Consider the following 17,511-nt stretch of genomic DNA (forward strand, 5'->3'; position numbering starts at 1 on the left):
CCAGACCAGGGCACGAACCCGTGTCCCCTGCATCGGCAGGTGGACTCTCAACCGCTGCGCCACCAGGGAAGCCCTAGCCAGGAGTTTCTTGCATCTACAGCTGCTGGAAGTGTACCTCAGTCCACGGTGGACCAGACTTCAGCTACAGCTACTCACGTTGGGACTGGATCAGCACTGCCACCTGAGTCTGTGCTCCTCTCCACAGCTGTTCCAGTGGATTCTGTATTTCCTAGAAATCAGACGGCATCCACATTGGCAACAACTGATATGGAAATACCCTTTACAGTTTATTCAACTAGGTCTATTGAAATGACACCTGCGCTAAGAACAGTTGAAACAGAGCTGGCATTTACAGATTTCCAGGATGTCTCTTCACCCAGAGTGGAGGGCACAATATCTACCTCTGTGCCAAAAGAGGCCTCTTCCGTGGCCCTTTCTTTTAGGACATCCTCTCCATTCACCAGAGCTCAGAGTGTACAGACAGTTATTGATGCTGAGACTCCACATGCAGCCTTGACTACTGGGATCACACTTGCACCTACAGTGGCTGGAACTATGCTTTACCCCACAATCACTGGGCCAGTATATACCCAGAATACACCCCCCGGTGGTGAAAACATGCTTCCTCTGATTTCCACTAGATCAGCTTCCACATCCAAGGTGTCTGAGTCTGGTCCCACATCAGTAACTGATGAAGGTAACCATCTATCCTCCACCAATGAGATCATTTGGACTTCCAGGCCAGAACAGACCCTGTTGACATCAGCATTCCATGGGAGTACTTCTAATACAGAGCATTCATCCACAACTGCTAATATTATCATCCAACCAGAAGCATCCACAGAGAGTGAGGCCACGACCACTGCTGATGTTACTACCGACAGATATACAGCAGTTCTATCCAAATTGACATCTCCGTGGTTTGCTAATTTCTCCACAGTTTCTGGAGCCACACCTGTAACCAAACTGCCTGAGTGTAAACTTATCAGCTTACTACTAAAACCCACCTCTATGTCCACAGTAGCTGTAAATGAACTTCTTTCAACACCAAGGGAGACAGTTGTTCCACCAGTAGATAGAATATCTACCCTTGCTTATGTTGAACCAAATTTCTACTGTTCTGAGAACACGCAAACAGAGACAAATGGTACAATTGCATCTGGAGAGACAATAGCCCCTGTTGCAGGGTCTGCAACAGCACAAAGATTCAGAACTGCTGTGACAAGGAAAGAAACCACTTCCCATTTTCTTAAGGGAAAATCGACTGTAGCAGCGACAACCGAGGTTTCTCCATTTGCAACGATACTGGAAGCAACAGATGAATCTGTTTCCCCACTTCCTGATATGGAGAAACTGACTACCCAATTGGATAATACAACTGCAACTACTGAAGCGAGAGAAAGTTGGCTTTCTACAAAATCGGTGAAAACCACACCTAAGAATTCACCTAATGGAACTACAGAAATCTTTAATTCCACCCACATCTACACAGCACATTGGACTTCAGAGACTCTACCTGAGGGGAATCCAGCTCCATCTCCCACTTCTGGGAGCACAGAGACATTTTCTGAACCCCTGGGTGCTTCCAGCACAAGGATACTGAGGACGAGTTTTGCCACTATCCCTATAGACAGGACAGCTGTGTCCTTGACTGCTGGTGCCTTGTTTCCACAGCCTATAGCCACGCATTCCTCAGCAACCCCTGTGCCTATTACCCTTGTGTTCTCACTGCCGGTTAATGTCTCTGCTGTCACCTCTATGGTGCTGTCTGAGGAGACTAAGGTTACCATGCCTGGGCCTTCTACATTGGCCAGGGCTTCCTCCACATCTCTGCCCTCAGATATCTCAACTCTGTCATCAGCTGCAGTGACCACAGCATCGATGCCGCCATTGGATCAGAGCACTTCCACAGCCAGCGGTACCGTGCCTTCTCACAGAGACTCCATCCACACCACTTCAGAGGCCACAGGGATCTCTGTCAGGATGACACCCACGGCGGTTCCCTCTCTGGCAGAAACTCTAGTCCCCTCGCTGAGGCCTCCCACTCCTGTGGCAACTAAGGCTGAGACCACCATTCTGTCCCCGTCAGCTGACACGGTAACCCCTTCCACACCCACTCTTGGCTGCTCTAAAGCTCTCCCTGACAACACTCGTGTTGTGTCCTCCACTCATGTAACCTCAACTATGTCTACACCATTAGCAACCCAACCCATAGCTCAAGTGGAGACGACTTCTACCCCTGCTCTCAGCTTTCCATACACTTTCAGTGGTAGTGGACGTGTTGTTAGCTTGGCTACCGGCACCACAGACACTTCCATTGTTGATGACACTATGCCCTCACACATCTCTGCCAACAAGCTTATTACTTCGCTCTATGGTCACATTTCTCAATCTTCCACACATCTTGTAAACACACTGGTCCCCACCTTATTAGAGACTGACATTTCTACCTTATCTTCTGACAAGGAGCAGATGACCACCTCCCTGGGAAAGACCCCTAGAACTCTGAAGGTGACAGAAATGTCCTCATCAAAGAATCCTCTTATTTCAGACTCCCACAGTACTTCATCCTCGGAAATGACAAACACAGGATTTGCTGAGGGCATGAAAATTTCCAGTCACCAAACACATTCACTTTCAGAGACTCCGTTTGTGACTCCACCTAATGAGAGTCCAACTTCATCTCCCACTTCTGGGAGCGCGCACACTCCACCTACCTCAACAGCAGATGTCCACATTTCAGAAACGCCTCCCAGTCTTGGGAGGACAGCTCTCCCTTCACAAGCTCTGACAATGACCACGCTTTTGTCTCCTGAAAAAGAGAGCGTGAGTGCCCTCTCAGTATATACTCCCAGGACTGAGAAAAAGGTAGTAAGCACTACCTCTGTGACTCACCCGTTCTCACACCGCCAGGATACTTCATCTGCAGATACCATAACTTCTGGGACAACCAGGATATCAAATCCTGTAAACGATAACACAGCTCCTTCACACTTGCTTTCATCTAGGACTCAACCTGAGGTGTCTTCAGTTGCCTCTCCTATTTCTGAAAGCACACAGACCTCCCCTGAGACTCCGTCTCTTTCCACAGCTCGACTATCTAATGCCAATTTTACAACTATGTCTCCTGACAGGATCGTTACAGCCCTTTCTGCTCCAAATGTACCTACAGCACTTCTTGGGAAAACCGCTATGGCAACGTCCATTCCCATCTACCAGAGGTCCCCACGGCCAGTTAGTGTCACTGCCTTCACCTCCAAAAGCATTTCTGACACTCCCACGGTACTAATGACTGAATCTTCTAAAACAGCGCTCGCAGATTGTTTGAAAAGTCTTTCTGTAGCCACTTCTGGACCTGTGGCTGAGATGTCCTCAATGTCAGCTAATGACTCTGCGCTTCCACCTTCTGCCGTTTCTTCTGATGCTTCCACAACAGGTGGATCATTCTATACTTATTGTCTTCAACTACCCCCAGGCCTTCTATGACCGTGCAAACATCGACATTGGATGTCACACCTGTGACATATGCTGGGTCTACTTCAAAAAGCACCGTGGCTTCCTGTGCTTTCACTACTTCAGAAATAACCGAGGTGTCCTCCAGGATCACACCTACATCCTTATCCTCCCCAACAGAGCCAACTTCTCCTTCTGTGAAAACTATTCCGACCACTATAATGGCTGGGATAGTGACTACATTTGTAAGCACGCCTGCCTCTCCTCTACTCAGTTCTAAGAACATGAAGGTATTTCGTCCATTCCAAAGAGCACATTTTCACCATTTCTATCAACAACACGACAACCATCACAACGATATGAGGCCACCACTCTGGGCATATTCTCTGGGATTACTAATAGCTCTCTGTCTACTGTAAGCAGTGGTAAAGTAACGGTTCTCACAAATACTTATTCCAGAATTGCCACCCCTGAAAGTGTGCTTTCATCTACTCCCTCAGAAAATCCCCATACTTCCTTGAATATTCAGGTTTCCCCCTCTTTGACTGGCTTTAAGAGCACTCCAGGACCCACAAAAAGTGTAAAATCCACCACTTACCATTCTTCAAGTACAGAAGAGATGACTTCCTTGTCAGAAAATACTTCAACAGCCGGGACAAAAGGTGCCACGTCTGTGAATGCACCTGTTTCATACCCTCCCTGGATTCCATCCAGTACAGCTCCACCCTCTTTGACATCATTTCTGTTTTCACCTCAAAGTACTGAAGCCGAGTTCTCTACTCCAAAGACTTCTTTTCCTCCTACATCCCAAATGGTTAATAATAGTTGAATGGTTGAATTGACCGCACCCGGTCTATTGGTGCCATGCTTCTACCTAGCCCTACAACAACATCTACATGGAGCAGAATCCCAGCTGCATCAGCATCCCCGACATTAGTTCCTCCTAAGCCCACACAGGACTCCGTTTTACATACAGCCACCACTACATCCACTGCTACTGGAGCCCCATCTCCACTCATACCCACTGGAGTAACACATCCTTCTACAGCAACTGTGTCTTCACTACCGCCTTCCTCTTTTGAGACAACCTGGCCTGACTCCACACCTTCCTTTTTATCTATGGAAACTTTGACTTCACCGATTGCTGTTAAGTCCAAAGTTATGTTCCGCAATATATCACAGAATGCGTGCACAATGGGATGTGTGTTCTCCAAGGGAGCCAGTTCTCTGAAGGCAGAAAGGTAAAAAGAAGGGTACAGGTATTTCTTATTTATTTATTTATTTTTTGCAGTACGTGGGCCTCTCACTGTTGTGGCCTCTCCCGTTGCGGAGCACAGGCTCTGGACGCGCAGGCTCAGCGGCCATGGCTCACGGGCGCAGCCGCTCCACGGCACGTGGGATCTTCCCGGACCGGGGCACAAACCCGTGTCCCCTGCATCGGCAGGCGGACTCTCAACCACTGCGCCACCAGGGAAGCCCTAATCTCCTTATTTTTAATTACAGTTTCCTTCTACAATATTGAAATGAGCTTCTCTGTCTTTGATGAAGAGCTAAGGATCCCTATTACCAGGGTTGTAAAAGAATTTGCAAAAAATTGGTAAATAATCTTTTGAATATTTATGCTACCTAAAAAATACGTGAAAAAATATGACTGAGTAGATTAAAACTAGGCTACACTTTTTTTCTACCCATAATACATTTCACAGCAAATTGGTTTTGATTATTTTTGCTGCAAATTTATCCACTCTGTAATCAACACCATGAGGTTGTATGAGGTCTCTCTTTCATAGTGCAAATGCTAAAAGCTTTTATGGGATGTTATTATTTTAATTGGTTTAGAACTGTACATTTCCCTCCACTGACATGAATTCTGGGTCTTTGCCAAATTTCCCTATTTGGGGAACCTAGGAGAGCCGTGATAACATAGCATATGCCATTATACTTAAAATATTTTTGTTTTCTGCATTTTCATTTCTTCTCTCTTTTACATAAGAGGTGTTTCAGTTATCCTTACATTTTTCTGATAATAAGAGTAATACGTAAAAAATTCAGAGACTAAAATCTGAAACCCAGAAAGTAAATATCCTCCCTAATATCGCTTCTTGTATTAACTCCTCTTACCAGTTTAAAGTATATTCTTTCAGACTTTTTCTATACATATAATAACAGTGATCCATGTGTGTTCTTTTACAAAAGTAATTAGAATCAGTAATTACGCTATTCGGCAACTTGCTTTCTTTTCACTTAACCCTGTATCTTTGAGCACATTCATGCTGGTAAATATAGATCTACCTCATATACTTCAACAGGATTTCACTGGATGGTTGTATTGTAGTATTTCTTTTTAATCCAGGCATCTTTTTGTGGACATTTAGGTTGTTTCTATTTTTTTCTCTACTTGGAAACAATGCTGACAATGATGCCCTTGCAATAAATTTGGGGGGCACTTGAGTATTTCTGTAGGATAAATTCCTAGAACTGGAATAGCCGGATCAAAGGACATGAATGTTTCACATTTTAATAGCTATCACTAAGTGACCTCCCACCAACAGTAAACGATGATGTCTGTTTTCCCTCTCTCCCCATCAGCATTTATTTTCAAGTATATACGACATGATTATAAGTGCTTGAAAATGGGGGGGTATATTCATCCACCAGGGCTGCCATAACAAAATATGATGCACTAGGTGGTTTAAATGACAGACTTTTCTTTCGTTTTCTTTTTAATTGAGGTATAGTTGACATACGACACTGGGTCAGCTTCGGGTGTATAGCAAAGTGGTTCAGTTATGTGTATGTTATTTTACAGACATTTATTTTCTTACAGTTCTGGAGCTTGGAAGTCCGAAATCATGGTGTTGGCAGGGTTGGTTTCTGGTGAGGCGTGTCTCCTTGGCTTGTAGATGGCCACCTTCTCACTGTATCCTCCCACATGGCATTTTCTGTGTGTGTGTACGCAGAGAAAGAGAGATCTCTGGTGTCTCTTCCTCTTATTATAAGGACACCAGTCCTATCAGATTAGGGCTCCACCCTTATGACCTCATTTAGCCTTAATTACCTCCTTAAAGGCCCTATTTCCAAATACAGTCACACGAAGGGGTTAGAGCTTCAACATGAATTCTGGGGGGACACAGTTCATCCCATAACAATAGGTGAAATGTAAATTGAAAAGCTGAGTGGAGAGATGGAGATGTTGAACCAACCGAAATAATGAATGCAGCTTAATGATCACATCATCTCAGGTAACGTTGCTGGGTTAAGAAAGAGCAGCAGGAATCCTCAAACTGATATGTTTTATCTTTTACAGTTGACTTCTATATTTCAGGACAGTGAATCTGTTCTTGCTAATCTGGCTGTTCAAATTAAAAGCAGGTATGTGAGTGTCGTCCACTGTGGGTCTGTTTCTATCCCGAGGGGATTTCCTTTGTTTTTGTCTGAGATTTAGAGACTGCTGCATTTTGAGTTTCATCTTCCCTTCTGAGTGTAAGTTCTCTTCGGAATGAGAAAAAAGTTTATATTGTTACTGTAGGGTATAAAGCCAATGGGAGAACAAAACAGAAGAAAGTAAATAGGGGAAACAGTAGAATTGGACTCAGTTACCCCTAATACCACTTTTAGCTTTAATATGCTATGATTGTGTGACTTAAGGGAAAAAAAAATCATGTCTTAAAGGGATGAAAGGCTAGGGATGGCCATTGCATGAGGATTTATAAGGCCTTTTACTTTTGGATAATGCACTTTCAGGAATTAGAAATTCCAAGGGAGCTTGAAATGTTTAAAGTGAGTAAGGAATGCTGGTTAGTTCAAGACCTGCCTGGGGCACAGATTTGGAGAGGTGATTGCAGTGAAATTGGCAGGCACTGAGTAGTATCCAGAAGACCATGACAAAGGCAACTGGTCATCTGAGAACTATTTTCTCTGCTCCTGCCCTGCACGTATACTAGTCCCCTGTCAAAGGGACATCCAGAAGAATCCCTTTGAAAAATAAACATGGTTCTGGTATACCATGGTAAGCTGATTTTTTAAAACATTGAATGTGACTGCCTGTCTTCCATACCCTGGGATTTTGGTTTCTTTTGCATGTTCAAACACAAATGGGTTCAAGAAAGTTCATAGAATGTAATGGAAGTAAATCCACGATAGGTTATTAAAAGAAAATTGGAAATGTCTGGAGTATACAACATTCTTTTAAAGAACTGTGTCTATGATTTTTCTTTATCACCAAGGTAATACGTGGTCCTTGTAAAAATCTTAGAGCTTTACAGAAATATATAGCATGGATAGCAAAAATCTTCAGAAACCTGCCTTTCCCCACCTACTCTGGTTAACAGCTTATTTTATATATTTCTCTAGATTTGTTGCCATGTGTTTACTAAGAGAATGGGCTCCCACTCTACATACTGTTTTACAACTTTCTTTTCTTGTTTTAGAATACCTCATGTACATCCTCTCAGGCCAATACATACGGATCTAGCTTATTCATTTTGATGACTGCGTAGAATTCTTTTGTACGGGTGTGCCTTGGTGTATTTATCCAATTACCTTAGTGATGGACATTTCAGTTACTTCACTTTAGTATATATATTTTATACACCCCGGCCGGTATAGATTTCTAGAAGTGGGATTGCTGAAACAAAGTCTTACCACCATTTTGGTGTGCAAATAATGACCCAGCTCTTTTAGAGTGTCTCCTTGGAGCCCTAGTATTATGAGAATTCCAAGCTGGGGGATGTTACTGTTCTGCCTGAGTTGTCTTTCTCCTGAACTTGTTCCCTCATGTATTTGGTACTATATTTCATTTTTCTATAATTTTTTTTTTATAAATTTATTTATTTAATTTTATTTATTTTTGGCTATGTTGGGTCTTCGTTGCTGCATGCAGGCTTTCTCTAGTTGCGGCGATCGGGGGCCACACTTCATTGCGGTGCGCGGGCTTCTCATTGTGGTGGCTTCTCTTGTTGTGGAGCACGGGCTCTAAGCACGCGGGCTTCAGTAGTTGCGGCACGCGGGCTCAGTAGTTGTGGTGCACGGGCTCTAGAGCACAGGCTCAGTAGTTGTGGCGCACAGGCTTAGCTGCTCTGTGGCATGTGGGATCTTCCTGGACCAGGGCTCGAACCAGTGTCCCCTGCATTGGCAGGTGGATTCTCAACCACTGCGCCACCAGGGAAGTCCCTCATTTTTCTATAATTTTTTGATGATTTTGGTACAGAGACATTACTGAGGAAGAAATAACCATGCACCGAACGTTTGTAAGTAATTTTTCAAAACAAATCTACTTGCAACCCATCCTATACCTGATTAGATATAGCTAAATAGCTCTTCCATTCAAGTGTATATTATCAGGCAAAGTTCAGTTGTGATAACTGAGGGTCAAATTACATTACTTTCTTTGGGATCTGCACAAGAAGCCACTAAGAAAACCATCCTCTGCTTTTCTGAACTGTCTATGTGGTAGTTTTTTGAGGCACATTTTTGGGGCTACAGTAGTATGGAATGATTTGGGGATTGTAAATGATAAATGGAATTTCTTGGTTGTAGACATCTGGCAAAAAAGCCTGGTTTTTCCAAGAGTGACACAATTGTTTGCAAGACAGGCATTCACGTAATAAATCCAGAGTGTGACAAAACCATCTTCCATCATCTGTTCCAGTGCCTCAAAGCTTTACAATGTTAGATTCTGAAAGAATTAGTATGCGCCCAGGGTTTAAGGTGTTTAAATCTGAGACAAATATTTTGACTATACAAAATACAGTCAAGCCTACAGTGCATTCCAAATTACCTGCCATCATTTAAAATACATTCTGTAAATACCTGAGTCAGAATTTAAAGATTGAACACAGTATAGATAACATCACATAAGTAAAATTCCTGTCAAATAATAGATGTAAAAACCTTTTGGTGATAATATGGTCCCCAGAGTCAGGCTGCCTGGGTTAGAATCTCTGCTTTTCCACTTCCTAACTGTGAGACCTTGGGCAGCTTAATTAAACTCCCTATGCCTCAGTTTCCTCATCTGTAAAATGAGGATAATAATATTACCATTCCTCACAGGGCTGTCGGAAAGATGGAACGGGATAACTTACATACAGTGCTTAGCACAGGACATAGAGTGCAGTGAAATCTTGCTAGTGTTAAAATTATCATCGCCATGTTTGGATCCAAATCCTGTGAGCCATCAGGTGTGGGATACTGGGCAGATCATTTAAGTTCTGTGAGACTAGAAAATGGGGTGACCATCCCTGCATTACCTACCCTACAGTGTTGGTGTCAGGACTAAATGCATTGATGTTTTTGCAGGTGATTTTTAGATGGCAATGGGTTACATAAATGTAAAGTATAATTACGATCGTGGTTGTTAACAATAAGCCCCCTAGTCAATTGTGACGTTTGTTTAAAGATTTCAGTGACTACGTACTTTTCTTTTGCGTTATTTGAAACAGAGAGAAGGGCAAGGAATGGCTACAATTTCCCGTGTACCATACAGGTAGGAGCTGAGTTTATTCATAGCTGGTACATTTAGTTCTGATTTTCCTTCCATTTAATTCTGTATGTGTAGCCTGTTGGTCAGAGTTGTCAGAAGGAGATCAAAGTACCTGGTGGTTATTTTACAGATGCTGTAAATGGGCTCTTGCCTTCACGAAATAAGTTGTTTTGGTTGGTCACGGCACAGCCTAACAGCCTGCCTGCTGCCTCTTTGTAGTGAAGAGAAAATGGGGTCCAAAGTGGTCATAATTTGGGGGTAGGGCAATAAAGCATTTATTGTTATCAAAAAAGTCCAGGAAATACTGAGCAGGGAAATTGAAAAACAACATGGAAAGCAGGCTCGGTCCTGTTCAGACTCGTGGTCTGGCTCCTCCCGGAACACTGTCTATTGCTGGTCTGCTCGATGCAGCCCAAGAAGGACATATAGCCATAGGAGGCTCGTGGAAAGGTCATTAAAATGTTCAGGGTGCTAAGGGTAGAGGGTCTGTTCTACTCTTGCAGCAAGAGGAGAGGGTTAAAAAAGAAGAGTCCTCTTCAGACTGAGAAGATGAAAGCTGAGAAGATAGTCTACCAGGGGAATGGGTAGGATGAACAGGGACTTCACCAAATATGGATCAGTCGCGGGGGGGGGGGGCATGGCTTCGATTGGACATAGAGAGAAATTTTAGGTAAACACAGGCGCATCTGATTTTCAAGAGCTGATAGGAAATATAGGAAATGTGTTCTTCCAAAAGATGTATCTACAAATGGAAATGGAGAAAAGGCATAGGTAAGTTTGTGAATCTGAAATGTGCTCAGTAATGGAGGAGTAGAGGAATTTAGAATGTTTGAGGACCTCGCTATAGAGATCGAGGTTAAGGACAGCCCTATTCTTTCATAACATATCTTTTAGTAGACAGAATATTCCGAAATGAAATATTAGGTCTTTGTGACCTTGGCTAAGGCTCAGTTCCTTCATCTGTAGAATGGGGATAATAATAGCACTACCTCATAAAGTTCTTGTGAAGATAACATGAATTAAAAACATGTAGAACAAGAGCTCTACAAATGTTGGCTACTGTTATTATCGTTATTATTCTATTATAGAAATAGGCCTTCTGCAGAACACAGCTTTACAGACTAATTGAGCATGTAAAAGGGTAAAAGGTTTCCTCTGAAGTAATAAATCCTGAGTACTCCATCTTCCCTATTAATTATCACAGACTCCTAGAAATCGCACGGCTAGTCAATTTCAACATAATGCAAATGTTGCTGACTGTTCTTTTGAAAATGGGTTTTGAGTTGTTTGTTTTGGATACGAGAAAATTTATCAGATGACTTCAATATGCTGTCTTCCATCATTTCTTGAGATTTGCCACTTAATAGCTGTAAAATGCTTGATATTTATGGACTACTAATTAAGTCATCTGCAACGCAGGCCAAGTTGCACTCTGTGGCCATAACTCCAACATCTTTTTTTTTGCTCTTCTTTTTAGCTGTGCTTGTCAGGTCATCATAAAGGCCAACTCTTCTTTAGTGCCCACCAAATTAATCAGCAGCATCAAAAGTAAAATACATGGCAACCTCACTCATGGAAACTTCACACCAGATCAGTTGATGTTATTAGCAAAGTCTGAACACGTTGCAGTGAAAAAACTAGGTAATTTCCATTGGGTATTTCCATATAAATTCACTCTTTGTTATAAAGCTCCAAATGCATACATAGTAAGAGATTCTGCCTTCAGAGGGGGAGAGAAACTGTCTTCAGTTTCCTTTCCACATCCTCAGTGCTCGTCTTGCCCTGGCAACCTTTCTACCTGGAAGAGCTTATAAAAACGAGTGCCAGAGGGGTTACCAGAGACCATCGATCTGCTCTGGATATTAGCAGTGGCCAGTTCATCAATGGAGTTGGCGGACTGTTTCTCTTGCTTAAATACACCAGAGAGGGAGAGGAAGGCGTCTTACATCCTCACTCAGAGAGAAAACTGGGATGGTTGGGCAAGGCTGGCTGGCCCGCTTCTCCGGCCACCCTGATTTCTGGAATCAGGGTCATAAACCTCGTGGGTGGTCAGTAAAAACTGGGACCTTGGGAATTCCCTGGTGGCCCAGTGGTTAGGACTCCATGCTCTCACTGACGTGGGCCCAGGTTCGACCTCTGGTCGGGGAACTAAGATCCTGCAAACCGCGTGGCGTGGCCAAAACAACTACCTCCCCCCGCAAAAAAAAAAAAACCCTGGGACCTTACCATATAAACTTAGCTCAGGACATGTCTCCCTTAATGTGACAACACTTGGCAGCAAAACCTTGCCGTCAGCATCAACAAGAGAACAGAGCACCCTGGTCTGTACTACCAATGACAAACACACTGAGTTTCCTAAAACCAAATCCGCCCCAGAGCCCATTAAGAAGGGAGGCGCCACCAGAAAAAGAAGCCAGCCTTTAGCCTCCTGTCACTGCACCTCAAACTATTAACAACTGCCACTCAAAAGGAAGGCAATCGACAGGTGGGGACTGATTTGATTTTTTACTCTACATCCCTTTGCGTGGCTTGATTTTTTTCAATGCCTATGTACCATTTTAATAGAGCCAAAGCAGAAAAACTGGCCCATCAAGTGGTAGTTTTAAGGCAAAGGACCAAATGTGAGATCGTACTGGGAGCCTTATTTAAAAAAAAAAAAAAGATTCCATTTAATGTTATTTTCAGCCTGGTTTAAATTGCCTGGTAGAAAACTTTCCCCTTTTATTAGCTGATGTTTACGTGCAGGGTAATAATGTTGGGTGATAATGGATGTTCATGAAACTTTTAAGTGCCTTTTGCCCTTTCAAATGTGCATACATTTTCTCTGTAGAGCCCAGAAAGTGCAAAGCTGAAGAAACGGCCTCTAAATACAAAGGGACATATAAGTGGCTCTTAACCCACCCTACCGAGACAGCCCAAACTAGATGCATAAAAAATCAGGATGGAAACGCTACTAGAATCTGGTATGTACCAGCCGAGTTCTAATTGAGAGTTCAGATACATAAAGGTCTGCTTAATTGGGAGCATGTTTCCATGTCATTTGATCATGCTCCCTCCCTTTCTTTCTTTTACCTTGTGGACCTACTTAAGCATACACATGCCATACAATAACATTCCAGAAAAAATTTCAAAACAGAAGAGAAAAAAAAAGCACCCATAATCCCACGACCTGAACACAGCTTTTTTAAGTTGTCGTATTTTTCCATTTGGCCTTTCACCGTATGCCCTTTAAATTTTTTTTTTTTTTTTTTTTTTTTTGCCCTTTAAATTTTATGTAGTGGTATTCACCGTCCTTATGGCACTAATGTCATTCACCCTTTCACTCAATGGTTTAGCAAACGTTTTCCATGCTTTACATTCATCTTCTTAATGACTTTCAAAAACCTGCCTCAGATGCTACCCCATTGATGGGCCATAATAATTTACTAAATCACTCTTCTATTGTTGACTTTAACATTTTCCTTTTTAAAATCATCAGCCCCTCTTTTCCTACTCTCTGCTACTGATTTATGCCATTAACTTAAGTGGGCAGGCCAGGGGGGCAGCAGGTTTTGACAAAAGTTTAAAAATTCTCTTTTGGAGGGTGACATCTTGGACTGGGTCCTACCTCTTCCTGCCTGCATCTAATCACTTAGCAAGTAATGCAGCTTTTGTGGTCATAATCAGAGCTCACATCTACCCTTTCTTCTCCTACCCCACTGCCACTCCCTGGGTGCCTACGATTAAAGTAGTCTCCTTGCCTTCTAACTGCCCACTACCCCCCCAGCTACACTCCACCAGCGTGATTTTCCTAAAGTCTGGCTGGCATCGTTCCAATCTCCCACGCCAGTTCCATATTGCCTCAAGAATTAAGTCCAAACCCCTAAAGTACTCATAGACCTGCAGGCTCCTTTCCCTAACATGCACTCCAGCCAACAAGGGCCATTGCCACTCTGGACTTGCATCTCTTTCTCTGCTTGTGCTATTTGCTCTGCTTGGTTGCAGGAGTGGGGGACACTTTCTCCATCTCTGTCCTTTTTTTTTTTTTTTTTTTTTTTTGCGGTACGCGGGCCTCTCACTGTTGTGGCCTCTCTCGTTGCGGAGCACAGGCTCCGGACGCGCAGCCTCAGTGGCCATGGCTCACGGACCTAGCCAGTCCGCGGCATGTGGGATCTTCCCAGACCGGGGCACGAACCCGTGTCCCCTGCATCGGCAGGCGGACTCTCAACCACTGCGCCACCAGGGAAGCCCCATCTCTGTCCTTTTAGCGTCCAGCTCAGCTCAAAAGTTGCAAATAAGTTCTCCTTGATTGATGGCTCAACAGATTCTGTTTTGTTTCTACACTTTTTCCATCTCATATCTTGCCTAATAAATGTAGTTACATTTACAGTCTCAAAGCACCAAGTTACAAGCTCCTCAAGGGACGAGACCTTGCCCTGTTTGTCTGTAGTACCTACTACCAGTCCTAGAACACAGAAGGTTCCCAATAAATGTGTTAGCTGATTTGAAATGAACTGGCTTGAATTGGATGGGGCATTGTGGAGGGTGGATGATGAAGGCCAATTGAGTCACAGAGGGTGCTATACTAACTGCCTTGAGTAAATTAATAGGCTGAAATAGAGAACACAATTCTAACAGGAATTCCCTCTTAAAATGAGGGTAAGGGGCAAAAGTGAGGGTAGGAGTCATGTCCAGAGGGGCAAAAATCTCTGCCTTGATTCTCGGTCCGATGGATGTGGCCCTGTTCCATCTCAGCCTCTCTTGCCTGTTTATACCTCCTGCATGGGGACCCTAGATTCACTTGCTCCTCAAGAGCAAAGTTTTCTTCACTGTACAAACACTGGGCTACCACCTTTGCTATCTCAGCCAGGAGGCTGGGAATGGGCAAAGGGGAGGCATGCCAAGGGCACACCGTGTTCCTTCACCATTCGCTTTCAAAGTATTCCGGCCTCATCTTCCAACCATGAAGCTTTTTGTTATCTCTCCTCTCCTTTTCAGCTCAATCAGTATCAACACTGGCAAATCTCACTGGGAAAAACCAAAGTTTAGACAATGCAAATTGCTTCAAGCGCTTCCTAATAAGATTGTGGATCTTGCTAATATTACAATAAGTGACGGTAAGACTGTTCTGTACACGTTAGAGAAATAATGGAACTCAGTTTGTCTACTTGACCCGAGACCAGAGAGAGTACAGGCAAACCACCCGTAGGAATACCTACCTGACAACAATCCAATTTCAGAAACGAGGTAGTTACATTGGTGGAGGTGGGAGTGGAGCATGAGAAGTCAGAACTGTCAGTGTTTTTTGTTTTATACTGTTTTTTATTCTATAATTGTTGGCTAATTATTTTTGTTTTATTTTAATTTTTTAAAGGTTTTAATAGATAATACTTCATATAGTTCAATACTGAAAAAATAAAGAAATGTATGCAGCCATTCAGTTAGTATCCAAGGAGATATCTATGCATCTATAAGGAAATGCATGTGTGTGTGTGTGTGTGTGTATTCTTCTTCCCTTTTTGTATGCGAAGTGGAGCGTGCTATACATGCTGTTCTGCACCTTGCTTTTTCCTCTTAACATTATATTGCAGATATTATCATACTAGTATATGATAATATAATACACATTTTTTTTTTCACTGAGTTGTATTAACTGCATGAATATGCTACAATTGATTTCTTTAGCCTGTTGCCTGCGGATGGTAATTTAACTTGATAATTACACTTTACTTTGAAAATACTGCTGTAATGGATATCATGCATGTGTCATTTTGTGCAAGTATGGTATTCTTGAAGCATAAATTCCTAAAAGTAGAATTGCTGGGTCAGTCATACTTTTCTTTAAGATAAATTATCTTTATTTGCTATGCCAAAACATTTTTGAATTGATAAAGCTGGACTTTACATTATCATTTCTTTTATTTCTTATTTGTCTTATTTCTTTTAGTATTTTTATTTTATTTTTTAATTTTTTAACGGTTTTCCTTTTTTTTCTTTTAGTATTTTTTAAATTGAAGCATAGTTAATTTACGATGTACAGCAAAGTGATTCAGTTATACATGTGTAAATACATATATTCTTTTTCAGATTCTTTTCCATTATACGTTATTAAAAGATATTGAGTAGAGTTCCCTGCGCTATACAGAAGGACCTTGTTGTTTATATATTTTATTTTTTTTTTTAATTTTTTTTTTATTTTTATATATTTTATATACAGTAGTTTGTATCTGTTAATCCCAGACTCCTAACTTATCCCTTCTCCCCCTTCCCCTTTGGTAACCATAAGTTTGTTTTCTAAGTCTGAGTCTGTTTTGTAAGTTCTTTTGTGTCATATTTTAGATTCCACATATTCGTGATATCATATGGTATGTGTCTTTCTCTGTCTGACTTACTTCACTTAGTATGACAATCTCTAGGTCCATCCATGTTTCTGCAAATGGCATATTTCATTCTTTTTTATGGCTGAGTAATATTCCGTTTACATATATATTATATATATATATAATATATATATATACTATATCTTCTTTATCCATTTGTCTGTCAATGGACTTTGAGGTTGCTTCCATGTCTTGGTTATTGTAAGTAGTGCTGCTATGAACACTGGGGTGCATGTGTCTTTTCAAATAAATCATACTTTTGATGGTGTCAAAATGCTCGCTGTAATAATTGCACCAACTTAAACTCCCACTTGCAAAGTGTGAAAGTGCCTGTTTCAGAACATCTTCAAATCAACACAGCATGCTATCAGATTTTAGGATCTTGATTTGATAAGTATAAGTTAATCTCAATGTAGTTAAAATTTTTTATGGAGGTACTGACATCATAAAATTCAGCCATGTAATGTGTACAATTCAGTGTTTTTTAGTCTATTTGCTAGATTTTGCAACCATCACCACTAATTCTAGGACATTTTAATTACTCCTAAAAGAAACCCCATACATGTTAGCAGTCACTCTCCATTCTCTCCTCCCCCCAACCCCTGGAAACCTCCAATCTACTTTCTTCCTTCTTTTAATTTTATTTTATTGTAGTAACTACACTTTATGTGAGATCTACCTTCTTGACAATTTTTTTTTACATCTTTATTGGAGTATAATTGCTTTACAATGGTGTGTTAGTTTCTGCTTCGTAACAAAGTGAATCAGTTATACATATATATATGTTCCCATATCTCTTCCCTCTTGCATCTCCCTCCCTCCCACCCTCCCTATCCCACCCCTCCAGGTGGTCACAAAGCACCGAGCAGATCTCCCTGTGCTATGCGGCTGCTTCCCACTAGCTACCTACCTTACGTTTGGTAGTGTATATATGTCCATGCCTCTCTCTTGCTTTGTCACAGCTTACCCTTTCTGCTCCCCATATCCTCAAGTCCGTTCTTTAGTAGGTCTGTGTCTTTATTCCCGTCTTACCCCTAGGTTCTTCATGACATTTTTTTTTCTTAAATTCCATATATATGTGTTAGCATAAGGTATTTGCCTTTCTCTTTCTGACTTACTTCACTCTGTATGACAGACTCTAGGTCCATCCACCTCATTACAAATAGCTCAATTTCATTTCTTTTTATGGCTGAGTAATATTCCATTGTATATATGTGC

The 17,511-nt window shown here is 42.0% G+C and overlaps 1 protein-coding gene across 1 annotated transcript in view; it reads left to right on the top strand.

Annotated features, from left to right (window-relative positions):
* Window positions 1-17,511, top strand: part of ADGRG4 (adhesion G protein-coupled receptor G4) — a 98,485-nt gene that overhangs the window by 16,504 nt on the left and 64,470 nt on the right. The window contains 10 exon segments of the mRNA XM_032618987.1: window positions 78-3,451; window positions 3,454-3,738; window positions 3,741-4,267; window positions 6,761-6,825; window positions 8,663-8,709; window positions 9,892-9,937; window positions 11,412-11,575; window positions 12,765-12,897; window positions 14,912-15,030; window positions 15,599-15,615. Coding sequence (XP_032474878.1) covers window positions 78-3,451; window positions 3,454-3,738; window positions 3,741-4,267; window positions 6,761-6,825; window positions 8,663-8,709; window positions 9,892-9,937; window positions 11,412-11,575; window positions 12,765-12,897; window positions 14,912-15,030; window positions 15,599-15,615 — 4,777 coding nt within the window.

Source organism: Phocoena sinus, chromosome X (genome assembly GCF_008692025.1).
Source record: "Phocoena sinus isolate mPhoSin1 chromosome X, mPhoSin1.pri, whole genome shotgun sequence".
Lineage (NCBI taxonomy): Eukaryota > Metazoa > Chordata > Mammalia > Artiodactyla > Phocoenidae > Phocoena > Phocoena sinus.